The sequence below is a fragment of the Bos javanicus genome, chromosome 2 (assembly GCF_032452875.1).
Source record: "Bos javanicus breed banteng chromosome 2, ARS-OSU_banteng_1.0, whole genome shotgun sequence".
NCBI lineage: Eukaryota > Metazoa > Chordata > Mammalia > Artiodactyla > Bovidae > Bos > Bos javanicus.
In genome coordinates, this window is record NC_083869.1 from 624636 (window position 1) to 648053 (window position 23418).

General features: G+C 39.3%; 1 protein-coding gene across 5 annotated transcripts in view; it reads right to left on the minus strand.

Moving 5' to 3' along the window:
* Positions 1-23418, minus strand: part of OCA2 (OCA2 melanosomal transmembrane protein) — a 293422-nt gene that overhangs the window by 143369 nt on the left and 126635 nt on the right. For all 5 annotated transcript variants that reach the window (XM_061431337.1, XM_061431332.1, XM_061431331.1 and 2 more), the window contains one exon: positions 1487-1634. In XM_061431337.1, coding sequence (XP_061287321.1) covers positions 1487-1634 — 148 coding nt within the window. The remainder of the gene's footprint in view (positions 1-1486; positions 1635-23418) is intronic.

Genomic DNA, 23418 nt, shown 5'->3' on the forward strand with positions numbered 1-23418 from the left:
TGGAGACACCAGGTCCTGCTTCTCCAGTGCCACGAGGTTCTGGGCTGAGATAGAACTAAGGATGCTGAGACAGAGCTTCTCCCTGGGCTTCATCTCTGGACAGAGTGAATCTCCACATACTCACCTGTGGAATTCTCACCCCAATACCCAGACTCAGCTGCAACCACTCTAGATGACCCCCAGAGGTTGGTCTTGGCACTGTGCCCAGCTCCTGTCCTCAGACTCTTGCCTACTCTCTGGGAACACAGGGCTGGTCTCACCAAATTGCCACCTGTAAGATCATTCTCACTACCTTCACAAGGACTCAGTACCCCTTGCTGTGACAGACCTCATCTCCACCCAATACCTGATCCTGCTGCAGGACTGCTTCTACATTCCTGAGGGGCGGGGGTGGGGGGGGGGGGCAGGCTTTTGCACTTCTTGGCAGTACTTCCAGAGTAAAGACAGGTTGGAACTCAGCATGTCATCCAAGTGAGGAGGAAAGATTCAGCACCTCATTGTTACCCATTAGATCTCAGCTTTGATTAAAAATAAATTCAAGGGATTTCACTCGTGGTCCAGTAGTTAGGACTCCATGCTTCCAATTCAGGGGCAAAGGTTCGATCCCTGGCTGAGGAACTAAGATTCCATGTGACACTTGGCAAGGCCAAACAAACAAACTCCAAGAAATGAATTAAGACTTAGGTATTCTTTGAGCTCCCTGAAAATAAGCTACTGGGAGAACATTTCATTAGATTACTTTGTTAAATTGTTTTTTTTATTCTTGTTATGCAAAGTGTTAGGTCTGAAATATGACAGGCATGTGAACTCAATCCCAGACATCACTCTTTTCTGGATGTATAACCCTGGGCAAGTTGCTCAAATTTTCTGACCCTCAGTTTTCTCATCCTTAAACTGGGACTAATATCAGCACACATTCCAGAGAGCTAAGTGAGGGTTCGGAGAAGGCAATGGCACCCCACTCCAGTACTCTTGCCTGGAAAATCCCATGGATGGAGGAGCCTGGTGGGCTACAGTCCATGGGGTCGAGAAGAGTCGGACACGACTGAGCGACTTCACTTTCACTTTTCACTTTCTTGCATTGGAGAAGGAAATGGCAACCCACTCCAGTGTTCTTGCCTGGAGAATCCCAGGGACGGGGGAGCCTGGTGGGCTGCCATCTATGGTGTCGCACAGAGTCGGACACGACTGAAGCAATTTAGCAGCAACAGCAAGTGAGGGTTAAATAAAAGCATGCACCATAACAGGCTTAACACAGTGTATGGTGCCCAAAACCTACCTAGTAGCCTGCGGTTAGTGTTACTCTTTTGCAGAACCATGGATGACTCTACACAATCATTTTAGCTCACATTTTGCAGTTGACATTTGAACACTCTTAGGGCGGTCATATAAAGGTTATTGACAATTCAACCATTGAGCATAATTGGTAAAGATGAGGACCACAGTTGTAAACCAAGAGTGGTCTGAGCACAGTCTGACTTGGTACCTGTGGAAGCTGTGTAGCCTCTGGGCCAGCAGGTGCTCCAGTGTCAGCACCTTCTCCAGGAGCATACCTCGAACTGCTGTCTCCTCCCTGCTGGCTGGGCTGATGTGCTGTGCAGTAAGACGCCAGACATGGATCTCATGCTTCAGTTCTGCAGGAAAGGAAAGTTGAGGCTTCAGTAGCCTGCAACTTCAGATGTCAATACCTACTCCCCTCAGCATCCTCCAAGAACAAGAAACACACATTGATGATGCAGATATTCAGGGACCAAACCAAAAGAGTGGCTTCTTAGCTTTCATGTTATTATGATGAAAACAGAAGACAAAGCTGACTTTGAAAAATTACAGTGGATGTGAAGTAATATAATTTCAACTCTTTGTGTTAAGAAAAAAATTCTTGAATAGGCATATCAAAGCTAGTACCCAACAACTTTTTTCCCAGGCCAGCTTATGGGACCCTCTCCATCTCTGTGTTTGCAGAAGTAGAAACTGTGAATCTAGCCTTCCAGGTCCCCAGGGCTCCTTTCTGCAGTTGTCTTTTCCAGTGGCAGCTTCAACCCCTCACACACACCCTGAGTCTAGATGTCTTCTAACCCATCAAATCGAACAGGATGGGTTACTCTTCCCAGATCACCCAATGGGTTAATGCTCAGCTAGTCCACTTTTGTTCTCCTAGTTGGGAAATGAAATAAATATGTCATTGATCATGGGAAAATTTGGTTAAGAGACATTTTGCCAAGGAAAAGGGAGCTCACTGCCTGCACTCTCTTCCCTCTTTCTTAGTTTTTATATGACATCATTAATCTTCCAGGTACATGAACCTGAAATGTCATTTTGGTCCTATCAATGACATTCTCCTCTACATTTCTGCATTGAACATGCAGTAAGTGCCAGATATGATGCTAGATGCTAAAGGAGAGAATGAATTTGACATTATAGGGACAAGCCTCCAACAAGATAGAGAAATAAGATACATTACAAATTAACAGTACTGAGCCATGAGAGCAGTTCCGAATAAAATGATATGGATCTTGCAGGATCCACTTGTTCCTGCCTCAGTTCACCAGGTTATCCAGGTTTCATCTCCCCACATTTGCCAATTCTGATTGCTCTCAGTAAACTTTGACTGAAGCCACTTCTTACCAACCCACTGCTGATTAATCTTAAAACACTGCTTATTCTATCAATCTATCTGTCATCTACAGAAACTATCTATATATTAATCTATTGATAGATAAATTCAGGTAGATTGATATATAGAAACAAGGACTCTATCTTCCTATGTACCTGTCTTCTAAGAGGATAATACTATCTAGGCTGATCAATCTAAGAAGATAAATGACAGACAGATACATAGGTTTCTTCTTTCAAATATCCAGTGGTTCCTCATGACCCTCAAAGATCTTTAGGGAAGACTCAAGATCCTCAAATGGTGAGTGCCATTGTCAGCTTTGTTCCCACTGTATAAGTTTTAGCTGTTGCTTTTGGCTGACTGGCCCTGACCAGGACACAGTATCAGATGCCTTATCTCTGCCTCTCTGATTACCACCAGTCCCTAGGAGCTTCTCAACCAACCTCAGGCAAAGATATTACCATGTGGGATTTGCTCTCTCACAGGAGGTGGCTCTAATTCAGGAGTCTCAGGGTAAGACACTGAGGCCAGAAGTTGATAAATGAACTTAAACTATTGTAAGATTCTTATACTTCACGTTAAGTAGTATAGTATCACTTGAAGTTAGTTGTATAATTATAAATAAAATCACAATTAGAAAAATGCAACATGATGATACCATTAAATCCAGCCATGTCACTAATAAAATTAAATATCAGTGACCTAAACATATCAATTAAAAGACAGATTATCAGATTAGATAAAAATCAAGACCCAACTGTGCATTATTTGCAAGAAATGCACTTTAAATATACACAAAAATGTTAAAAGTGAAAGGATGGCTTTAAAAAATACATCAGACTAACAGCAGTCAATAAAAAGCTGGAATTGCTGCCTTAAGATCAAATTAGATTTCAGAGCAAGAATATTACTATGGATAGGGAAGGTCACTTCATAATAATAAAGGTGTTAATTCTTCAAGAAGACACAGTAACCCTAAATGTTTATGTACCCTAGTAATAAAATTCTCCACTGATCTCAAGTAGCATATTGGGGACCTATCAACTTGGGGAGTTCATCGTTCAGTGTCTTATCTTTCTGCCTTTTCATACTGTTCATCTCAAGGCAAGAATACTGAAGTGGTTTGCCATCCCCTTCTCCAGTGGGCTGCATTCTGTCAGACTTCTCCACCATGACTCCTCCATCTTGGGTGGCCCCACATGGTATGGCTTAGTTTCATTGAGTTAGACAAGCTGTATGCAGGTCAAGAAACAACAGTTAGAACTGGACATGGAACAACAGACTGGTTCCAAATAGGAAAAGGAGTACATCAAGGCTGTATATTGTCACCCTGCTTATTTAACTTCTATGCAGAGTACATCATGAGAAACGCTAGGCTAGATGAAGCACAAGCTGGAATCAAGATTGCAGGGAGAAATATCAATCACCTCAGATATGCAGATGACACCACCCTTATGGAAGAAAGTGAGTAAGAACTATAGAGCCTCTTGATGAAAGTGAACGAGGAGAGTGAAACAGTTGGCTTAAAGCTCAACATTCAGAAAACTAAGATCATGGCATCTGGTCCCATCACTTCATGGGAAATAGATGCGAAAACAGTGGCTGACTTTATTACTTGGGGCTCCAAAATCACTGCAGATGGTGATTGCAGCCATGAAATTAAAAGATGCTCACTCCTTGGAAGGAAAGTTATGACCAACCTAGACAGCATATTAAAAAGCAGAGACATTACTTTGTCAACAAAGGTCCATCTAGTCAAGGCTATGGTTTTCCCAGTAGTCAGGTATGGATGTGAGAGTTGGACTATAAAGAAGGCTGAGCACCAAAGAATTGATTCTTTTGAACTGTGGTGTTGGAGAAGACTCTTGGAGAGTCCCTGGGATTGCAAGGAGATCCAACCAGTCCATCCTAAAGGAGATCACTCCTGGGTGTTCATTAGAAGGACTGATGTTGAAACTGAAACTCCAATACTTTGGCCACCTGATGGGAAGAGCTGACTCATTTGAAAAGACCCTGATGCTGGGAAAGATTGAGGGTGGGAGGAGAAGGGGACGACAGAAGATGAGATGGTTGGATGGCATCACCGACTCAATGGACTTGAGTTTGGGTAAACTCTGGGAGTTGATGATGGACAAGGATGCCTGGCGTGCTGCGGCTCATGGGGTCACAAAAAGTCAGATACGACTGAGTAACTGAACTGAACTGAATAAAATTCTGAAATATGTAAAGCAAAAATCTTAGAATTACAAAGATAAAAAGACAAATTCACAATCATAATCAAAGATTTCTATATATACCTCTCAATAACCGATAGAACAAGTGGACAGAAAATCAGCAAGAATATGGATGATCAAAATAACAGTATCAGCCAATTTGACCTAATTGGTCATATTGACATAACTCCAAACAACAATGGCAGAAAACATATTCTTTTCTAGTACAAGTAGAATAGTAGAATATTTATGATAATAGGCCACATTTTACCATAAAAACGTTTCAATAAATTCAAAAATAATCAAATTTTACAAAATATATTATCTGACCATTGTGAAATTACATTGCTGTTGTTGCTTTAGTCTCTAAGTCATGTCTAACTCTTTGCAACCCTATGGACTATAGCTTGCCAGGCTCCTCTGTCTATGGAATTTCTCAGGCAAGAATACCAGAGTGGGTTGCCATTTCCTTCTCCACAGGATCTTCCCAACCCAGGGACCAAACCCACATCTCCTGCTTGGCAGGTGGATTCTTTACCATTATACCACCTGGGAAGCTCATGCAATTCAATTAGGTAAAGAAGTCCCCAAATTTAATGTAAGTAAAGACATTTAAAATATCCAAAGATCAATGGAACTGGAGGAATCAACCTGCCTGACTTCAGGCTCTACTACAAAGCCACAGTCATCTAGACAGTATGGTACTGGCACAAAGACAGAAATATAGATCAATGGAACAAAATAGAAAGCCCAGAGATAAATCCATGCACCTATGCACACCTTATCTTTGACAAAGGAGGCAAGAATATACAATGGAGAAAAGACAATCTCTTTAACAAGTGGTGCTGGGAAAACTGGTCAACCACTTGTAAAAGAAGGAAACTAGAACACTTTCTAACACCATACACAAAAATAAACTCAAAATGGATTAAAGATCTAAACATAAGGCCAGAAACTATAAAACTCTTAGAGGAGAACATAGGAAAAACACTCTCCAACATAAATCACAGCAGGATCCTCTATGACCCATCTCCCAGAATATTGGAAATAAAAGCAAAAATAAACAAATGGGACCTAAGTAAAATTAAAGGCTTCTGCACAACAAAGGAAACTATGAGCAAGGTGAAAAGACAGCCTTCAGAATGGGAGAAAATAATAGCAAATGAAGCAACTGACAAAGAACTACTCTCAAAAAAATACAAGCAACTCCTGCAGCTCAACTCCAGAAAAATAAACGACCCAATCAAAAAATGGGCCAAAGAACTAAATAGACATTTCTCCAAAGAAGACATACAGATGGCTAACAAACACATGAAAAGATGCTCAACATCACTCATTATCAGAGAAATGCAAATCAAAACCACAATGAGGTACCATTTCACACCAGTCAGAATGGCTGCTATCCAAAAGTCTACAAGCATTAAATGCTGGAGAGGGTGTAGAGAAAAGGGAACCCTCTTACACTGTTGGTGGGAATGCAAACTAGTACAGCCACTATGGAGAACAGTGTGGAGATTCCTTAAAAAACTGGAAATAGAACTGCCTTATGACCCAGCAATCCCACTGCTAGGCATACACACCAAGAAAACCAGAATAGAAAGAGACACGTGTACCCCAATGTTCATCGCAGCACTGTTTATAAATAGCCAGGACATGGAAGCAACCTAGATGTCCTTCAGTAGACGAATGGATAAGAAAACTGTGGTACATATACACAATGGAGTATTACTCAGCCATTAAAAAAGAATACACTTTGAATCGGTTCTAATGAGGTGGATGAAACTGGAGCCTATTATACAGAGTGAAGTAAGCCAGAAAGAAAAACACCTATACAGAATACTAACGCATATATATGTAATTTAGAAAGGTGGTAACGATAACCCTGTATGTGAGACAGCAAAAGAGACACAGATGTATAGAACAGTTTTTTGGACTCTGTGGGAGAGGGAGAGGGTGGGATGATTTGAGAGAATGGAATTGAAACATGTATAATATCATATATGAAATGAGTCGCCAGTCCAGGTTCTATGCAGGATACAGGATGCTCGGGGCTGGTGCACTGGGATGACCCAGAGGGATGGTATGGGGTGGGTGGTGGGAGGGGGTTCAGGATGGGGAGCACGTGTACACCCATGGTGGATTCATGTTGATGTATGGCAAAACCAATACAATGTTGTAAAGTAATTAGCCTCCAATTAAAATAAATAAATTTAAATAAAAATAAAATAAAATATCCAAAGATCAAAGAAGAAATAAAAATGGAAATTAGAGACTAATTTGAACTGAATCAATTTCCACTAAAACCAATAACCTCAACTCTAACGTTAAGAAACAATAAGGGGGGAATGCAAGAAGATGGAGGAAGAATAAGAGGAGGAGATCACCTTCCTCCCCACAAGTACATAAAAAAATTCGTCTAAATATAAAACAGCTCCTACAGAACAACTTCTGAACAACAGTAGAAGACCCCAAATTTTCAAAAAGGCAAGCCAATATCCTTAGAAAGAGGTAGGGAAAAAGATAAAGACAAAACAAGACAAAGGATTTCGGAATGGGACTTGCACCCCAGGGAGGGAGTCATGAAAGAGGGAAAAGTTATGGACACTAGGAAACCCTCTCACAGGCAGAGTCAGGGAGGGAGCTTTGGAACCTCAGAGGGAGTGTGATGGTGGCAGGGGGCTCAGGAGACAAAACAGAGAAAATTCACTACAGAAATTACTGCCAAACAGCACTTCTCAGCTGAGAAGCAGCTCACACGCCTCTGCCCGCAACAGAGGGTGGGGGCAGGGTGCCAAGGCACAGGCTCAAGTATCAGATCCCAGGAAGAGGATCGGGGTTGGCTTCCATGAGGATACTCTGAGAGGGCTACTTCGACACAGTGGACAGAGTCCAGAGAAAATACTGGGCATCCTAGAGCAGCAAGAAGTTGTTGTTTCTGGGACACTTAACACCACACTCATAGACAGTTTTGGTGGCTGCCAAATCTGGCAAAACCAGTCAGAGTGTCATCTGTGGAATTAAACACAATTGCCACTGCCAAACCCAGGGAAAGTGCCTGAGAGAGCAGGCAAAACACCGCTGATGCAGTCCTGACCCCAGAGGTGGTCACAACTGCCCGGTTATGAGCAGGCACAGGTTACTTTCCACACCTTGCCAGAAGCTTAATCACCTTGACTCTTTCTAGGGACCCATAATCTGAGGCCAATTCCTCTGGGAAAGCATACAACCCACCTCAGACTGTACCAATGTCCATCAAGTCTCTATTGTCACAGGCACTCCCTGGTGCATCCAAATTGTGGCTGCCATGTCCTCCCCACTTCTCAGCCTGAGTGAACAAATGAGCCTCAATAAGCCTTGGCCTTCACTGCTTTGAGGCTAGGCAGGGAACAGACAGTGAACTTTAGGGGAAACTGTGAACTTTAGGAGTAAGTACTAACTGAAGTAAGGCCACATCTGAGACTGAGCTGACCACATACTGCCCACAACAGGTCCAGAGACCTTCCTAGAAATATTGGAGGACTTTGGTATGAGTCTCACTGGGTGTTCTGGGCTGCTGAGTGTTGCCTTCAGCAAAAGTCTCGGGGTTTGGTCGTCTATGCTGTGTGGCTTGTGAGGTCTTGGAGTTCCAGTAAGGGGTCAGGCCTGAACCCCTGAGGTGGGAGACTCAACTCCAGGATTTTGATCCACCAGAGAACTCCTGACCCCAGGAAACACTAACAGGCAAGAGCCTGTTATGGGCCTCTCAACACTAAGGCCAAGGCCAGTAAACTTCAGTGCCAGATGCCCCACACCACATCTTAAGCAAAATAGGAATATAACTCTGCACATTTATAGACAGGCTGCCCAGAGCCATACCAAACCCACAGATACCCCAAAACTCACTACTGGATATGGCACTGCCCTTCAGAGAGACAAGATCGAGCTCCATTCACCAGAACACAGGCATGTCTCCCAACCAGGAAATCTCCACAAGGTACTGGTACAACCCCACCCACGGGGGCAGACTCCACAGTTAAGAGAAATTATGTCCTTCCAGCCTACAGAAAGGAGACCCCAAACATAGTAAATTAAACAAAATGAAAAGACAGAGAAAGATGCAGCAGATGAAAGAACATGGTAAAAATCCACAGGACCAAACAAATGAAGACAAACTGGCAGTCTACAACAAAAATAATTCATAGTAATGATAGTAAAGATGATCCAGAATCTTGAAAATAAAATGGAGGCATGGATACATAGACTGGAGGCACAGATCAGGAAGATACAAGAAATGTTTAACAAAGACCTAAAAGAATTAAAGAATAAACAATTAACAAAAACAAACAAACAAACAAACCAAAAAAGAATTAAATAATAAACAATAACCCGGTGTACGAGACAGCAAAAGAGACACTGATGTATAGAACAGTCTTATGGACTCTGTGGGAGAGGGAGAGGGTGGGAAGATTTGGGAGAATGACATTGAAACATGTAAAATATCATGTAAGAAATGAGTTGCCAGTCCAGGTTCGATGCACAATACTGGATGCTTGGGGCTAGTGCACTGGGACGACCCAGAGGGATGGTATGGGGAGGGAGGAGGGAGGAGGGTTCAGGATGGGGAATACATGTATACCTGTGGCAGATTCATTTTGATATTTGGCAAAACTAATACAATTATGTAAAGTTTAAAAATAAAATAAAATTTTAAAAAATAAATAAATAAACAATGAACAACACAGTAACTGAGATTAGAAATACACTGTCGGGGAGCTAACTGTAGAGTAATTGAGGCAGAAGAAAAAATAAGTGAACTGGAAGGTAAAATGCTGAAAACAGCTGAAGCAGAAAAAAATAAAAAGAAATGAGAACAGTCTCAGAGACCTCTGGGACAACATTAAGTATAACAACATTAGAATCATAGGGGTCCCAGAAGAAGAAGACAAAAGGAAAGGGCATGAGAAAATATTTGAGGCTATTATAGTCAAAAAATTCCCTACAATGAGAAAGGAAATAGCTACCTAAGTCCAGGAAGCCCAGAGAGTCCCAAACAGAATAAACCCAACGAGAAACATGCCAAAACACATATTAATCAAACTAACAAAAATTAAACACAAAAAACAAATATTGAAAGCAGCAAGGGAAAAGCAACATATAACATACAAGGGGATCCCCATAAAGCTAAGAGCTGATCGATCTTTCAACAGAAACTCTGCAGGCCAGACGGGAATGGCAGGATATACTTAAAGTGATGAAAGGGAAAAACCTACAACCAAGCAAGGATCTCATTCAGATTTAAAGGAGAAATCAAAAGCTTTCCAGACAAGCTAAAGTTAAGAGAATTCAGCACCACCAAACCAACTCCAAAACAAATGCTAAAGGAACTTCTCTAGACAGGAAACATAAGAAGGAAAGGCATACAAAACAAACACAAAACAATAAAGTAATTGATGAAAGCATTTGTTTTCAGTTGTGTCCTACTCTTTGTGACTGCATGAAATGTAGACCACCAGGCTCCTGTATCCATGGGATTTCCCAGGCAAGAATACTGAAGTGGGTTGCCATTGCCTTCTCCAGTGGATCTTCCCAACCCAATGATTGAACCCAGGTCTCCTGCATTGTAGACAGATTCTTTACAGTCTGAACCACAAGGGAAGATTCAGAATCATATATATAAATAAATTGGCTAAACACTCCAACCAAAAGATTCAGATTGGATAAATGGATACAAAACCAAGATATGTGCTGTGTACAAGAGACCCAACTCAAACCTAAGGACACATACAGACTGAAAGTGAGGATCTAAAAAAAGGTATTCCATGCAAATGGAAATCAACAGGAAGTGGAAATAGCAATACTCATGCTAGATAAAATAGACTTTATAAAAAAGACTGTTTCAAGAGACAAAGAAGGACATTACATAATGATCAAGGCATCAACCCAAGAAAAGGATAAAATGATTATTAAGTATATGTACCCAAAATAAGAGCACCCAACACATAAGGAAAATGCCAGCAACTATTAAAATGGTAAACCAACAGTAACACAATAATAGTGGGGGGACTTTAATACCCCATTCACACCAGTTGACAGATTACCCAGAAAGAAAATTCATAAAGAAATACAAGCTTTATTTTTTTTGCTCCAGTATACTTTTAATATTAAAACTTTTAAAAATTGAATATAGCTCATTATTATATTAGTTTCAGGTATACAACATAGTGATTCAATGTTTTTGTACTCTTTAGTTAAAGTTATTAAAAACAATGGCTATATTTCCCTATACTGTACAATATATCATTGTTGCTTATTTATTTTATACAGAGTTCAATTCATTTTAGTTGTTCAATTGTGTCTGACTCTTTGTAACCCCATGGACTGCAGCATGCCAGGCCTCCCTGTCCGTCATCATCTACAGTGATTTTGGAGCCCCCCAAAATAAAGTCTGCCACTGTTTGCCCATCTATGTGCCATGAAGTGATGGGACCGGAAGCCATGATCTTAGTTTTCTGAATGTTGAGCTTTTAAGCCAACTTTTTCACTCTCTTCTTTCACTTTCATTGAGGCTCTTTAGTTCTTCTTTAAATGATACATTTGACAAGTTTGACCAATTGACATTTACAGGCATTTCATTCAAAATCAATAGATATCACTTTTTCTCAATTGCACATGGAACATTCTCCAGCATAGATCAGATCTTGGGACACAAATCAAGCCATGGTAAATTTTTAAAAATTGAAATAATTCTAATCATCTTTTCTGACCACAACACTATAAGATTAGATAACAACATCAGGAGAAAAATCTATTAATCAAAAAAAAAAAAAAACACCAACACATGGAAGCTAAACAATACTTTTCTGAATAACCAACAAGTCACTGAAGAAATCAAAAAGCAAATCAAAATATGGATAGAAGCAAAAGACGGTGAAAACATGACAACTCAAACGTACTGGACACAGTAAAAGCAGTGATAAGAGGGAAGTTTATAGCAATATAAGCATACCTCAAGAAATAAGAAATATCAAATAAACAAGCTAATCTTACACCTAAAGCAATTAGGAAAAGAACAACAACAACAAAAATTCCGAAGTTAGTAGAAGGAAAGAAATCATAAAGAATCAGAGCAGAAATAAATGAAGGAGACAATAGCAAAGATCAATAAAACTAAAAACTGGCTTTGGGGAAAAGATAAAATTTACAAACTGTTAACCAGACCCATCAAAAGGGAGAAGACTCAAATCAATAAAATCAGAAATTCAAAAGGAGAAGTTACAGCAGAAAACACAGAAATACAAAGGCTCAAAAGAGACTACTATGAGCAACTATATACCAATAATATGGACAACCTGGAAAAACGGACAAATTCTTAGAAAAGTAGAACCTTCTAAAACTGAACCAAAGAAATAAAAAATATGAATAGACCAATCAGAAACATGGAAATCAAAACTAAAATCAAAAATCTTTCAACAAAAAGTCCAGGCAAATTCTGCCAAAAGTTTAGAGAAAAGCTAACATCTATCCTGCTCAAACTGTTCCAGAAAATTGCAGGAGAAAGAAAACTCCCAAACTCATTCTACAAGGCCACCATAACCCTAACACCAAAACTAAACAAAGATGCCACAAAAAAAGAAAATTACAGGCCAATATCACTGATGAACATTGGTATAAAAATCCTCAACAAAATTCCAGTAAACAGAATCCAACAACACATTAACAAGATGATCAAGCCGGCTTTATCCCAGAGATGCATGGATTCTTCAATATATGCTATCTGGTACACCATATAACATATTGAAAGGTAAAAATAATATGATCATCTTAATAGATGCAGAGAAAGCCTTTGACAAGATTCAACACTCATTTCTGATAAAAGCTTTCCAGAAAGTAGGCATAGAAGGAACATACCCCAACATCATAAAAACCATATACAGTGAACCCACAGCAACCATTATCTTCAATGGTAAAAGATCAAAAACCATGTCCTCCATAATCAAGAATAAGACAAGGGTGCCTATTCTCACCACTTTTATTCAACATAGTTTTGGAAGTCCTAGCCACAGCAATCAGAAAAGAGAGAGAAATAAAAGGAATCCAGACTGGAAATGAAGTAAAACTCTCATTGATTGCAGATGACATGATTTTCTACATTGAAAACCATAATGATGCCACCAGAAAATTACTAGAGTTAATAAATATTATAAAAACCACAGGATATAAAATTAATACACATAAATTCCTTGCATTCCTATATACTAACAATGAAAAATCAGAAAGTGAAATTAAGGAAGCGATCCTATGCATCTCTGCAACAAAAAGAATAAAATACCCAGCAATAAACCTACCTAAAGAGACAAAAGTTTTGTATGCAGAAAACTCTAAGACACTGATGAAAGAGCTCAAACACACCACAAACAAATGGAGAGATATACAATGTTGGAAGAATCAATATACAAGGTTGGAATCAACATACAAGGTTGTGAAAATGACTATACATACTACAAAATGCTATCTACAGATACAATGTGATCCCTATCAAATTACTAATGGTATTCTTCACAGAACTAGAACAAAAATTTTCACAATTTGTATGGAAGCACAAAAGAACTCGAATAGCCAAAGCAATCTTGATAAAGAAGAATGGAGATGGAGGAATCAACCTTTCTGACCAGATTATACTACAAAGCTACAGTCATCATGACAGTATGGTACTGCCACAAAAACAGAAATATAGACCAACTGAACAAGATAGAAAGCCCAGAGATAAACTTAGTCCCAAGTACCTTACCTTTGACAAGGAAGGCAAGAATATACAATGGAGAGAGACAGCCTCTTCAATAAGTGGTATGGGATAACTGGACAGCTGCACGTGAAAGGATGAAACTAGAACACCTCCTAATCCCACACACAAAGATAAACTCAAAATGGGCTAAAGGCTTAAATATAAGGCTGGACACTATAAAGCTCTTAGAAAAAAAGCATAAGCAGTACATTCTGACATATATCACAGCAAGTTCCTCTTCGACCCACCTCCTAGAGAATGGAAATAAAAACAGAAATAAACAAAAGGAACTTAATTAAATTTAAGAACTGGGGGAGGAGCCAAGATGGCGGAGGAGTAGGACAGGGAGAACACTTTCTCCCCCACAAATTCATCAAAAGAGCATTTAAACATCGAGTAAATTCCACAAAACAACTTCTGAATGCCGGCAGAGGACATCAGGCACCCAGAAAAGCAACCCAACTCTTCGAAAGGAGGTAGGAAAAAATATTAAAAACAAAAAAAAAGAGACAAAAGAGGGAGGGACGGAGTTCCGTCCCGGGAAGGGAATCTTAAAAAGAGAGAAGTTTCCAAACACCAGGAAACCTTCTCACTGCCGAATCTGTGCCGAGCTTTGGAAGCACAGAGGGCAACATAACAGGGAGAAAAAAATAAATAAGCAATTAAAACTCACAGATTGCGAGCCCTACGGTAACTCCCCCAGCGGAGAAGCAGCGCAGACGCCTGCATCCGCCATTAGCAAGCCGGGGCTGGGCAGGGAGGCGCGGCGTGGGCTGCATCACTGAGAGTAAGAATCTGGCCTGAATACCCTGAGCGCTATCTGAGCGAAATAATTTGGGCTAGCAAACCAGACTGTGGGATATCTACCACGCGAAAAGCCAGCCCTAACCTAAGACCGCCAGGCCCGCGCACGGAACAAAGGACTGAACAGAGATAGCCGGCTGCAGATCTTCCCCCTCCGGTGACAGGCAGCCAGAGCCGGAAGGGGGCAATCGCAGCCCCAGAGAGACATTATCTATAAAGCTGTAAGCAGGCTTCTTTGCTAACTAAAACTTCTTGGGGGTCTGGACGGTCAACATCTGCCTGAGAAGGTGCGCCGGTTTTAACACCCAGATAACCGAGTGGCGGGGAGGCGATAAGTCGCAGCATTGGCGCTCGCCAAACACCTCATCACCTGAGCTGCTCGGACCTGGGAAGAGCACAAAACGCAGGCCCAACTGAGTCTGCGCCTCTGAGGACTACCCGAGTGCCTGAACCTGAGCGGCTTGGACCTGGGAGGTGCATGCAGCCCAGGGCCAGCCTCGGATTGTTCCCGGTGGAACAACCTAGAGTCCGAGCAGTGTGGACAGGGAGGCTACACGCGCCGTGAGCAGGGGCAGACCCAGGGTGGCTGAGGCACTGCGAGCCCACGCCAGTGTTATTTGTTTGCAGCATCCCTCCCTCCCTCCCTCCCCACAGCGCGACTGAACAAGTAAGCCTAAAAAAAAAAAAAAGCCTCCACCGTGCCCTTTGTGTCAGGGCGGAAACCAGATACTGAAGAGACTAGCAAACAGAAGAAGATATAACAGAGGGAAACGCCTTGGAAGCTACAGGCAATAGATCAAAACCCTGTGGTTACTACGGACTACATAGGAAGGAGGGGCCTATAGATCTTGAGAAATATAAATCTGACCAAGGAACTAGCCAAAAATGAACTGAACCCACAACACCCACAAAAAAAAACAAAAAAGTCCTAGATATATTTTTATTATTTTTACGATCATTCTTTCCTTTTTTTTTTTTAATTAAAAAAAAATTTTTTTAAGTCCTCTATTGTTCCTTTAAATTTCACTTTTATAACCTATTACTTTGCAAAAAAAAAAAAAAGACCCTATTTTTTTCTTCTTCAGCAAACTTCATATATATATATTTTATAATTTTTTGACCTTGTTTTTTGTTTGTTTTTGTTTTTGTTTTTTTCTTCTTTTCTTTAACATTGTATTTTTGAAATTCCAAACTCTACTCTAGATCTTTAATTTTCGCTTTTTGGTATATGTTATCAATTTTGTACCTATAGTTTTTTTTTTTATATAATTTCTGACTTTTTTTTTTTTCCTTCTCTGTTTCTTTCTCTTCTTCTTTTATATAACATTGTATATCTGAAATTCCAAACTTTACTCTAGATTTTTAATATATGCTTTTTGGTATTTGATATCAATTTTGTACCTGTATTTTCTTTATAATTTTTGTGACATTGTTCGTATTTGTTTGTTTGTTTTCTCTCTTTATTTTTCTTCTTCTTCTTCTTCTTTTTTTTTTTTTTTAACATTGTATTTTTGAAATTCCAAACTCTACTCTAGATTTTTAATTTTTGCTTTCTGGTATTAGTTATCAATTTTGTACCTGTACTTTCTTTGTAATTTTCGCGACCTTGTTTGTTTTTGTTTGTTCGTTTTTTCTCTCTTTCTTTTCCTTCTTCTTTTCTTTAATGTCGTATTTTTGAAATTCCAAACTCTACTCTAGATTTTTAATTTTTGCTTTCTGGTATTAGTTATCAATTTTGTACCTGTACTTTCTTTATAATTTTCGCGACCTTGTTTGTTTTTGTTTGTTCGTTTTTTCTCTCTTTCTTTTCCTTCTTCTTTTCTTTAACATCATATTTTTGAAATTCCAAACTCTACTCTAGATTTTTAATTTTTGCTTTTATGTATTTGTTACCAATTTTGTACCTTTAAGGACCCAATCTTCAGGACCCATTTTTCACTAGGGAGTGAGATTACTGGCTTGACTGCTCTCTCTCCCTTTGGACTCTCCTTTTTCTCCACCAGGTCGCCTGTGTCTCCTCCCTAACCCCTCTCTACTCTACCCAACTCTGTGAATTTCTGTGTGTTCCAGACGGTGGAGAACACTTAGGGAACTGATTACTGGCTGGATCTGTCTCCCTCCTTTTCATTCCCCCTTTTATCCTTCTGGCCACCTCTGTTACCTTCCTCCTTCTTCGCTTCTCTGTATAACCCCGTGAACATCTCTGAGTGGTCCAGTTGTGGAGTGCACATAAGGAAGTGACTACTGGCTAGCCCACTCTCTCCACTATTGATTCACCTCATCTCATTTGGGTCACCTCTAACTCCCTCCTCCCTCTTCTCTTCTCCATGTAACCCTGTGAACCTCTCTGAGTGACCCTCACTGTAGAGAAACTTTTCATCTTTAATGTAGATGTTTTATCAATGGTGCTGTATAGAAGGAGAAGTTTTGAAACTACTGTAAAAATAAGACCGATAACCGGAAGCAGGAGACTTAAGTCCAAACCCTGACTCCAGGGAACTCCTGACTCCAAGGAACATTAATTGACAGGAGCTCATCAAATGCATCCATACCGACACTGAAACCAAGCACCACACAAGGGCCAATAAATTCCAGGGCAAGACATACCAAACAAATTCTCTAGCAACAAAGGAACACAGCCCTGAGCTTCAAGATACAGGCTGCCCAAAGTCACCCCAAAACTATAGACATCTCATAAATCATTACTGGACATTTCATTGCACTCCAGAGAGAAGAAATACAGCTCCACCCACCAGAACACCGACACAAGCTTCCCTAACCAGGAAACCTTGACAAGCCACCTGTACAAACCCACACAAAGTGAGGAAACGCCACAATAAAGAGAACTCCACAAACTGCCAGAATACAGAAAGGACACCCCAAACTCAGCAATTTAAACAAGATGAAGAGACAGAGGAATACTCAGCAGATAAAGGAACAGGATAAATGCCCACCAAACCAAACAAAAGAGGAAGAGATAGGGAATCTACCTGATAAAGAATTCCGAATAATGATAGTGAAATTGATCCAAAATCTTGAAACTAAAATGGAATCACAGATAAATAGCCTGGAGACAAGAATTGAGAAGATGCAAGAAAGGTTTAACAAGGACCTAGAAGAAATAAAAAAGAGTCAATATATAATGAATAATGCAATAAGTGAAATTAAAAACACTCTGGAGGCAACAAATAGTAGAATAACAGAGGCAGAAGACAGGATTAGTGAATTAGAAGATAGAATGGTAGAAATAAATGAATCAGAGAGGATAAAAGAAAAACGAATTAAAAGAAATGAGGACAATCTCAGAGACCTCCAGGACAATATTAAACACTACAACATTCGAATCATAGGGGTTCCAGAAGAAGAAGACAAAAAGAAAGACCATGAGAAAATACTTGAGGAGATAATAGTGGAAAACTTCCCTAAAATGGGGAAGGAAATAATCACCCAAGTCCAAGAAACCCAGAGAGTCCCAAACAGGATAAACCCAAGGAGAAACACCCCAAGACACATATTAATCAAATTAACAAAGATCAAACACAAAGAACAAATATTAAAAGCAGCAAGGGAAAAACAACAAATAACACACAAAGGAATTCCCATATGGATAACAGCTGATCTTTCAATAGAAACTCTTCAAGCCAGGAGGGAATGGCAAGACATACTTAAAATGATGAAAGAAAATAACCTACAGCCCAGATTATTGTACCCAGCAAGGATCTCATTCAAGTATGAAGGAGAAATCAAAAGCTTTTCAGACAAGCAAAAGCTGAGAGAATTCTGCACCACCAAACCAGCTCTCCAACAAATACTAAAGGATATTCTCTAGACAGGAAACACAAAAACGGTGTATAAACTCGAACCCAAAACAATAAAGTAAATGGCAATGGGATCATACTTATCAGTAATTACCTTAAACGTAAATGGGTTGAATGCCCCAACCAAAAGACAAAGACTGGCTGAATGGATACAAAAACAAGACCCCCACATATGTTGTCTACAAGAGACCCACCTCAAAACAGGGGACACATACAGACTGAAAGTGAAGGGCTGGAAAAAGATTTTCCATGCAAATAGGGACCAAAAGAAAGCAGGAGTAGCAATACTTATATCAGATAAAATAGACTTTAAAACAAAGGCTGTGAAAAGAGACAAAGAAGGTCACTACATAATGATCAAAGGATCAATCCAAGAAGAAGATATAACAATTATAAATATATATGCACCCAACACGGGAGCACCACAGTACGTAAGACAAATGCTAACAAGTATGAAAGGAGAAATTAATAATAACACAATAATAGTGGGAGACTTTAATACCCCACTTACACCTATGGATAGATCAACTAAACAGAAAATTAACAAGGAAACACAAACTTTAAACGATACAATAGACCAGTTAGACCTAATTGATATCTATAGGACATTTCATCCCAAAACAATGAATTTCACCTTTTTCTCAAGCACACATGGAACCTTCTCCAGGATAGATCACATCCTGGGCCATAAAGCTAGCCTTGGTAAATTCAAAAAAATAGAAATCATTCCAAGCATTTTTTCTGACCACAATGCAGTAAGATTAGATCTCAATTACAGGAGAAAAACTATTAAAAATTCCAACATATGGAGGCTGAACAACACACTGCTGAATAACCAACAAATCACAGAAGAAATCAAAAAAGAAATCAAAATTTGCATAGAAACGAATGAAAATGAAAACACAACAACCCAAAACCTGTGGGACACGGTAAAAGCAGTCCTAAGGGGAAAGTTCATAGCAATACAGGCACACCTCAAGAAACAAGAAAAAAGTCAAATAAATAACCTAACTCTACACCTAAAGCAACTAGAAAAGGAAGAAATGAAGAACCCCAGGGTTAGTAGAAGGAAAGAAATCTTAAAAATTAGAGCAGAAATAAATGCAAAAGAAACAAAAGAGACCATAGCAAAAATCAACAAAACCAAAAGCTGGTTCTTTGAAAGGATAAATAAAATTGACAAACCATTAGCCAGACTCATCAAGAAACAAAGGGAGAAAAATCAAATCAACAAAATTAGAAACGAAAATGGAGAGATCACAACAGACAACACAGAAATACAAAGGATCATAAGAGACTACTATCAACAATTATATGCCAATAAAATGGACAACGTGGAAGAAATGGACAAATTCTTAGAAAAGTACAACTTTCCAAAATTGGACCAGGAAGAAATAGAAAATCTTAACAGACCCATCACAAGCATGGAAATTGAAACTGTAATCAAAAATCTTCCAGCAAACAAAACCCCGGTCCAGACGGCTTCACAGCTGAATTCTACCAAAAATTTAGAGAAGAACTCACACCTATCCTGCTCAAACTCTTCCAGAAAATTGCAGAGGAAGGTAAACTTCCAAACTCATTCTATGAGGCCACCATCACCCTAATACCAAAACCTGACAAAGATGCCACAAAAAAAGAAAACTACAGGCCAATATCACTGATGAACATAGATGCAAAAATCCTTAACAAAATTCTAGCAATCAGAATCCAGCAACACATTAAAAAGATCATACACCATGATCAAGTGGGCTTTATCCCAGGGATGCAAGGATTCTTCAATATCCGCAAATCAATCAATGTAATACACCACATTAACAAATTGAAAAATAAAAACCATATGATTATCTCAATAGATGCAGAGAAAGCCTTTGACAAAATTCAACATCCATTTATGATAAAAACTCTCCAGAAAGCAGGAATAGAAGGAACATACCTCAACATAATAAAAGCTATATATGACAAACCCACAGCAAACATTATCCTCAATGGTGAAAAATTGAAAGCATTTCCTCTAAAGTCAGGAACAAGACAAGGGTGCCCACTTTCACCATTACTATTCAACATAGTTTTGGAAGTTTTGGCCACAGCAATCAGAGCAGAAAAAGAAATAAAAGGAATCCAAATTGGAAAAGAAGAAGTAAAACTCTCACTATTTGCAGATGACATGATCCTCTACATAGAAAACCCTAAAGATTCCACCAGAAAATTACTAGAAATAATCAATGACTATAGTAAAGTTGCAGGATATAAAATCAACACACAGAAATCCCTTGCATTCCTATACACTAATAATGAGAAAACAGAAAGAGAAATTAAGGAAACAATTCCATTCACCATTGCAACGGAAAGAATAAAATACTTAGGAATATATCTACCTAAAGAAACTAAAGACCTATATATAGAAAACTATAAAACACTGGTGAAAGAAATCAAAGAGGACACTAATAGATGGAGAAATATACCATGTTCATGGATTGGAAGAATCAATATAGTGAAAATGAGTATACTACCCAAAGCAATTTATAGATTCAATGCAATGCCTATCAACCTACCAACAGTATTCTCCACAGAGCTAGAAAAAATAATTTCACAATTTGTATGGAAATACAAAAAACCTCGAATAGCCAAAGCGATCTTGAGAAAGAAGAATGGAACTGGAGGAATCAACCTACCTGACTTCAGGCTCTACTACAAAGCCACAGTTATCAAGACAGTATGGTACTGGCACAAAGACAGAAATATTGATCAATGGAATAAAATAGAAAGCCCAGAGATAAATCCATGCACATATGGACACCTTATCTTTGACAAAGGAGGCAAGAATATACAATGGATTAAAGACAATCTCTTTAACAAGTGTTGCTGGGAAATCTGGTCAACCACTTGTAAACGAATGAAACTGGACCACTTTCTAACACCATACACAAAAATAAACTCAAAATGGATTAAAGATCTAAACGTAAGACCAGAAACTATAAAACTCCTAGAGGAGAACATAGGCAAAACACTCTCCGACATACATCACAGCAGGATCCTCTATGACCCACCTCCCAGAATATTGGAAATAAAAGCAAAAATAAACAAATGGGACCTAATTAACCTTAAAAGCTTCTGCACATCAAAGGAAACTATTAGCAAGGTGAAAAGACAGCCTTCAGAATGGGAGAAAATAATAGCAAATGAAGCAACCGACAAACAACTAATCTCAAAAATATACAAGCAACTCCTACAGCTCAACTCCAGAAAAATAAACGACCCAATCAAAAAATGGGCCAAAGAACTAAATAGACATTTCTCCAAAGAAGACATACAGATGGCTAACAAACACATGAAAAGATGCTCAACATCACTCATTATCAGAGAAATGCAAATCAAAACCACTATGAGGTACCATTTCACACCAGTCAGAATGGCTGCGATCCAAAAGTCTACAAATAATAAATGCTGGAGAGGGTGTGGAGAAAAGGGAACCCTCTTACACTGTTGGTGGGAATGCAACCTAGTACAGCCACTATGGAGAACAGTGTGGAGATTCCTTAAAAAACTGGAAATAGAACTGCCTTATGATCCAGCAACCCCACTGCTGGGCATACACACTGAGGAAACCAGAAGGGAAAGAGACACGTGTACCCCAATGTTCATCGCAGCACTGTTTATAATAGCCAGGACATGGAAGCAACCTAGATGCCCATCAGCAGATGAATGGATAAGAAAGCTGTGGTACATATACACAATGGAGTATTACTCAGCCATTAAAAAGAATACATTTGAATCAGTTCTAATGAGGTGGATGAAACTGGAGCCTATTATACAGAGTGAAGTAAGCCAGAAGGAAAAACATAAATACAGTATACTAACGCATATATATGGAATTTAGAAAGATGGTAACAATAACTCTGTATACGAGACAGCAAAAGAGACACTGATGTATAGAACAGTCTTATGGACTCTGTGGGAGAGGGAGAAAGTGGGAAGATTTGGGAGAATGGCATTGAAACATGTAAAATATCATGTAGGAAACGAGTTGCCAGTCCAGGTTCGATGCACGATGCTGGATGCTTGGGGCTGGTGCACTGGACGGCCCAGAGGGATGGTATGGGGAGGGAGGAGGGAGGAGGGTTCGGGATGGGGAACACATGTATACCTGTGGCGGATTCATTTTGATATTTGGCAAAACTAATACAATTATGTAAAGTTTAAAAATAAAATAAAATTAGAAAAAAAAAATTTAAGAACTGCACAATGAAGGTAACAGTTAGCAAGATTGAAAGACAACCCTCAAAACAGGAGAAAATAATTTCAAATGAAACAACTGACAAAGAGTTAATATCCAGACTATATAAGCAGCTCATAGAGGTCAAATTGCCAAGATCTGTTGAATCATAGAAAAAGCAAGAGAATTCCAGAAAAATGTCTACTTCTGCTTCATTGACTATGCTAAAATCTTTGATTCTGTGGATCACAACAAACTGTGGAAAATTATTCAAGAGATGGGAATACTAGATCACCTTACCCTCCTCCTAAGAAATCTGTATGGAGGTCAAGAAGCAAGAGTTAGAACTATACATGGGACAATGGACTGGATCAAAATTGGGAAAGGGGTATGTAAAAGCTGTATATTGCCAGCCTGCTTATTTAACTTATATGCAGAGTACATAATGCAAAATGTCAGGCTGGATGAAGCACAGGCCGAAATCAAGACTGTTGGAAGAAATATCAATAAACTCAGATATGCAGATGACATTACCCTTATGGCAGAAAGCATAGAGGAACTAAAGAGCCTCTTGATGAAGGTGAAAGAGGAGAGTGAAAAAGCTGGCTTAAAACTCAACATTCAAAGATCATGGTTCTGGTCCTATCACTTCATGGCAAATAGATGGAGAAACAGTGGAAACAGTGACGGACTAAATTTTCTTGGGCTCCAAAATCATTGCAGATGGTAACAGCAGCCATGAAATTAACAGACATTTGCTCCTTAGAAGAAAATCTACAACAAGCCTAGACAGAGAATTAAAAACCAAAGACATTACTTTTCCAGCAAAGGTCCGTCTAGTCAAAGCTATGGTTTTTCCAGTAGTCATGTATGGATGTGAGAGTTGGACCATAAGGAAAGCTGAGCACCAACGAATTGATGCTTTTGAACTGTGATGTTGGAGAAGACTCTCAAGAGTCCCTTGGACTGCAAGGAGATCAAATTAGTCAATT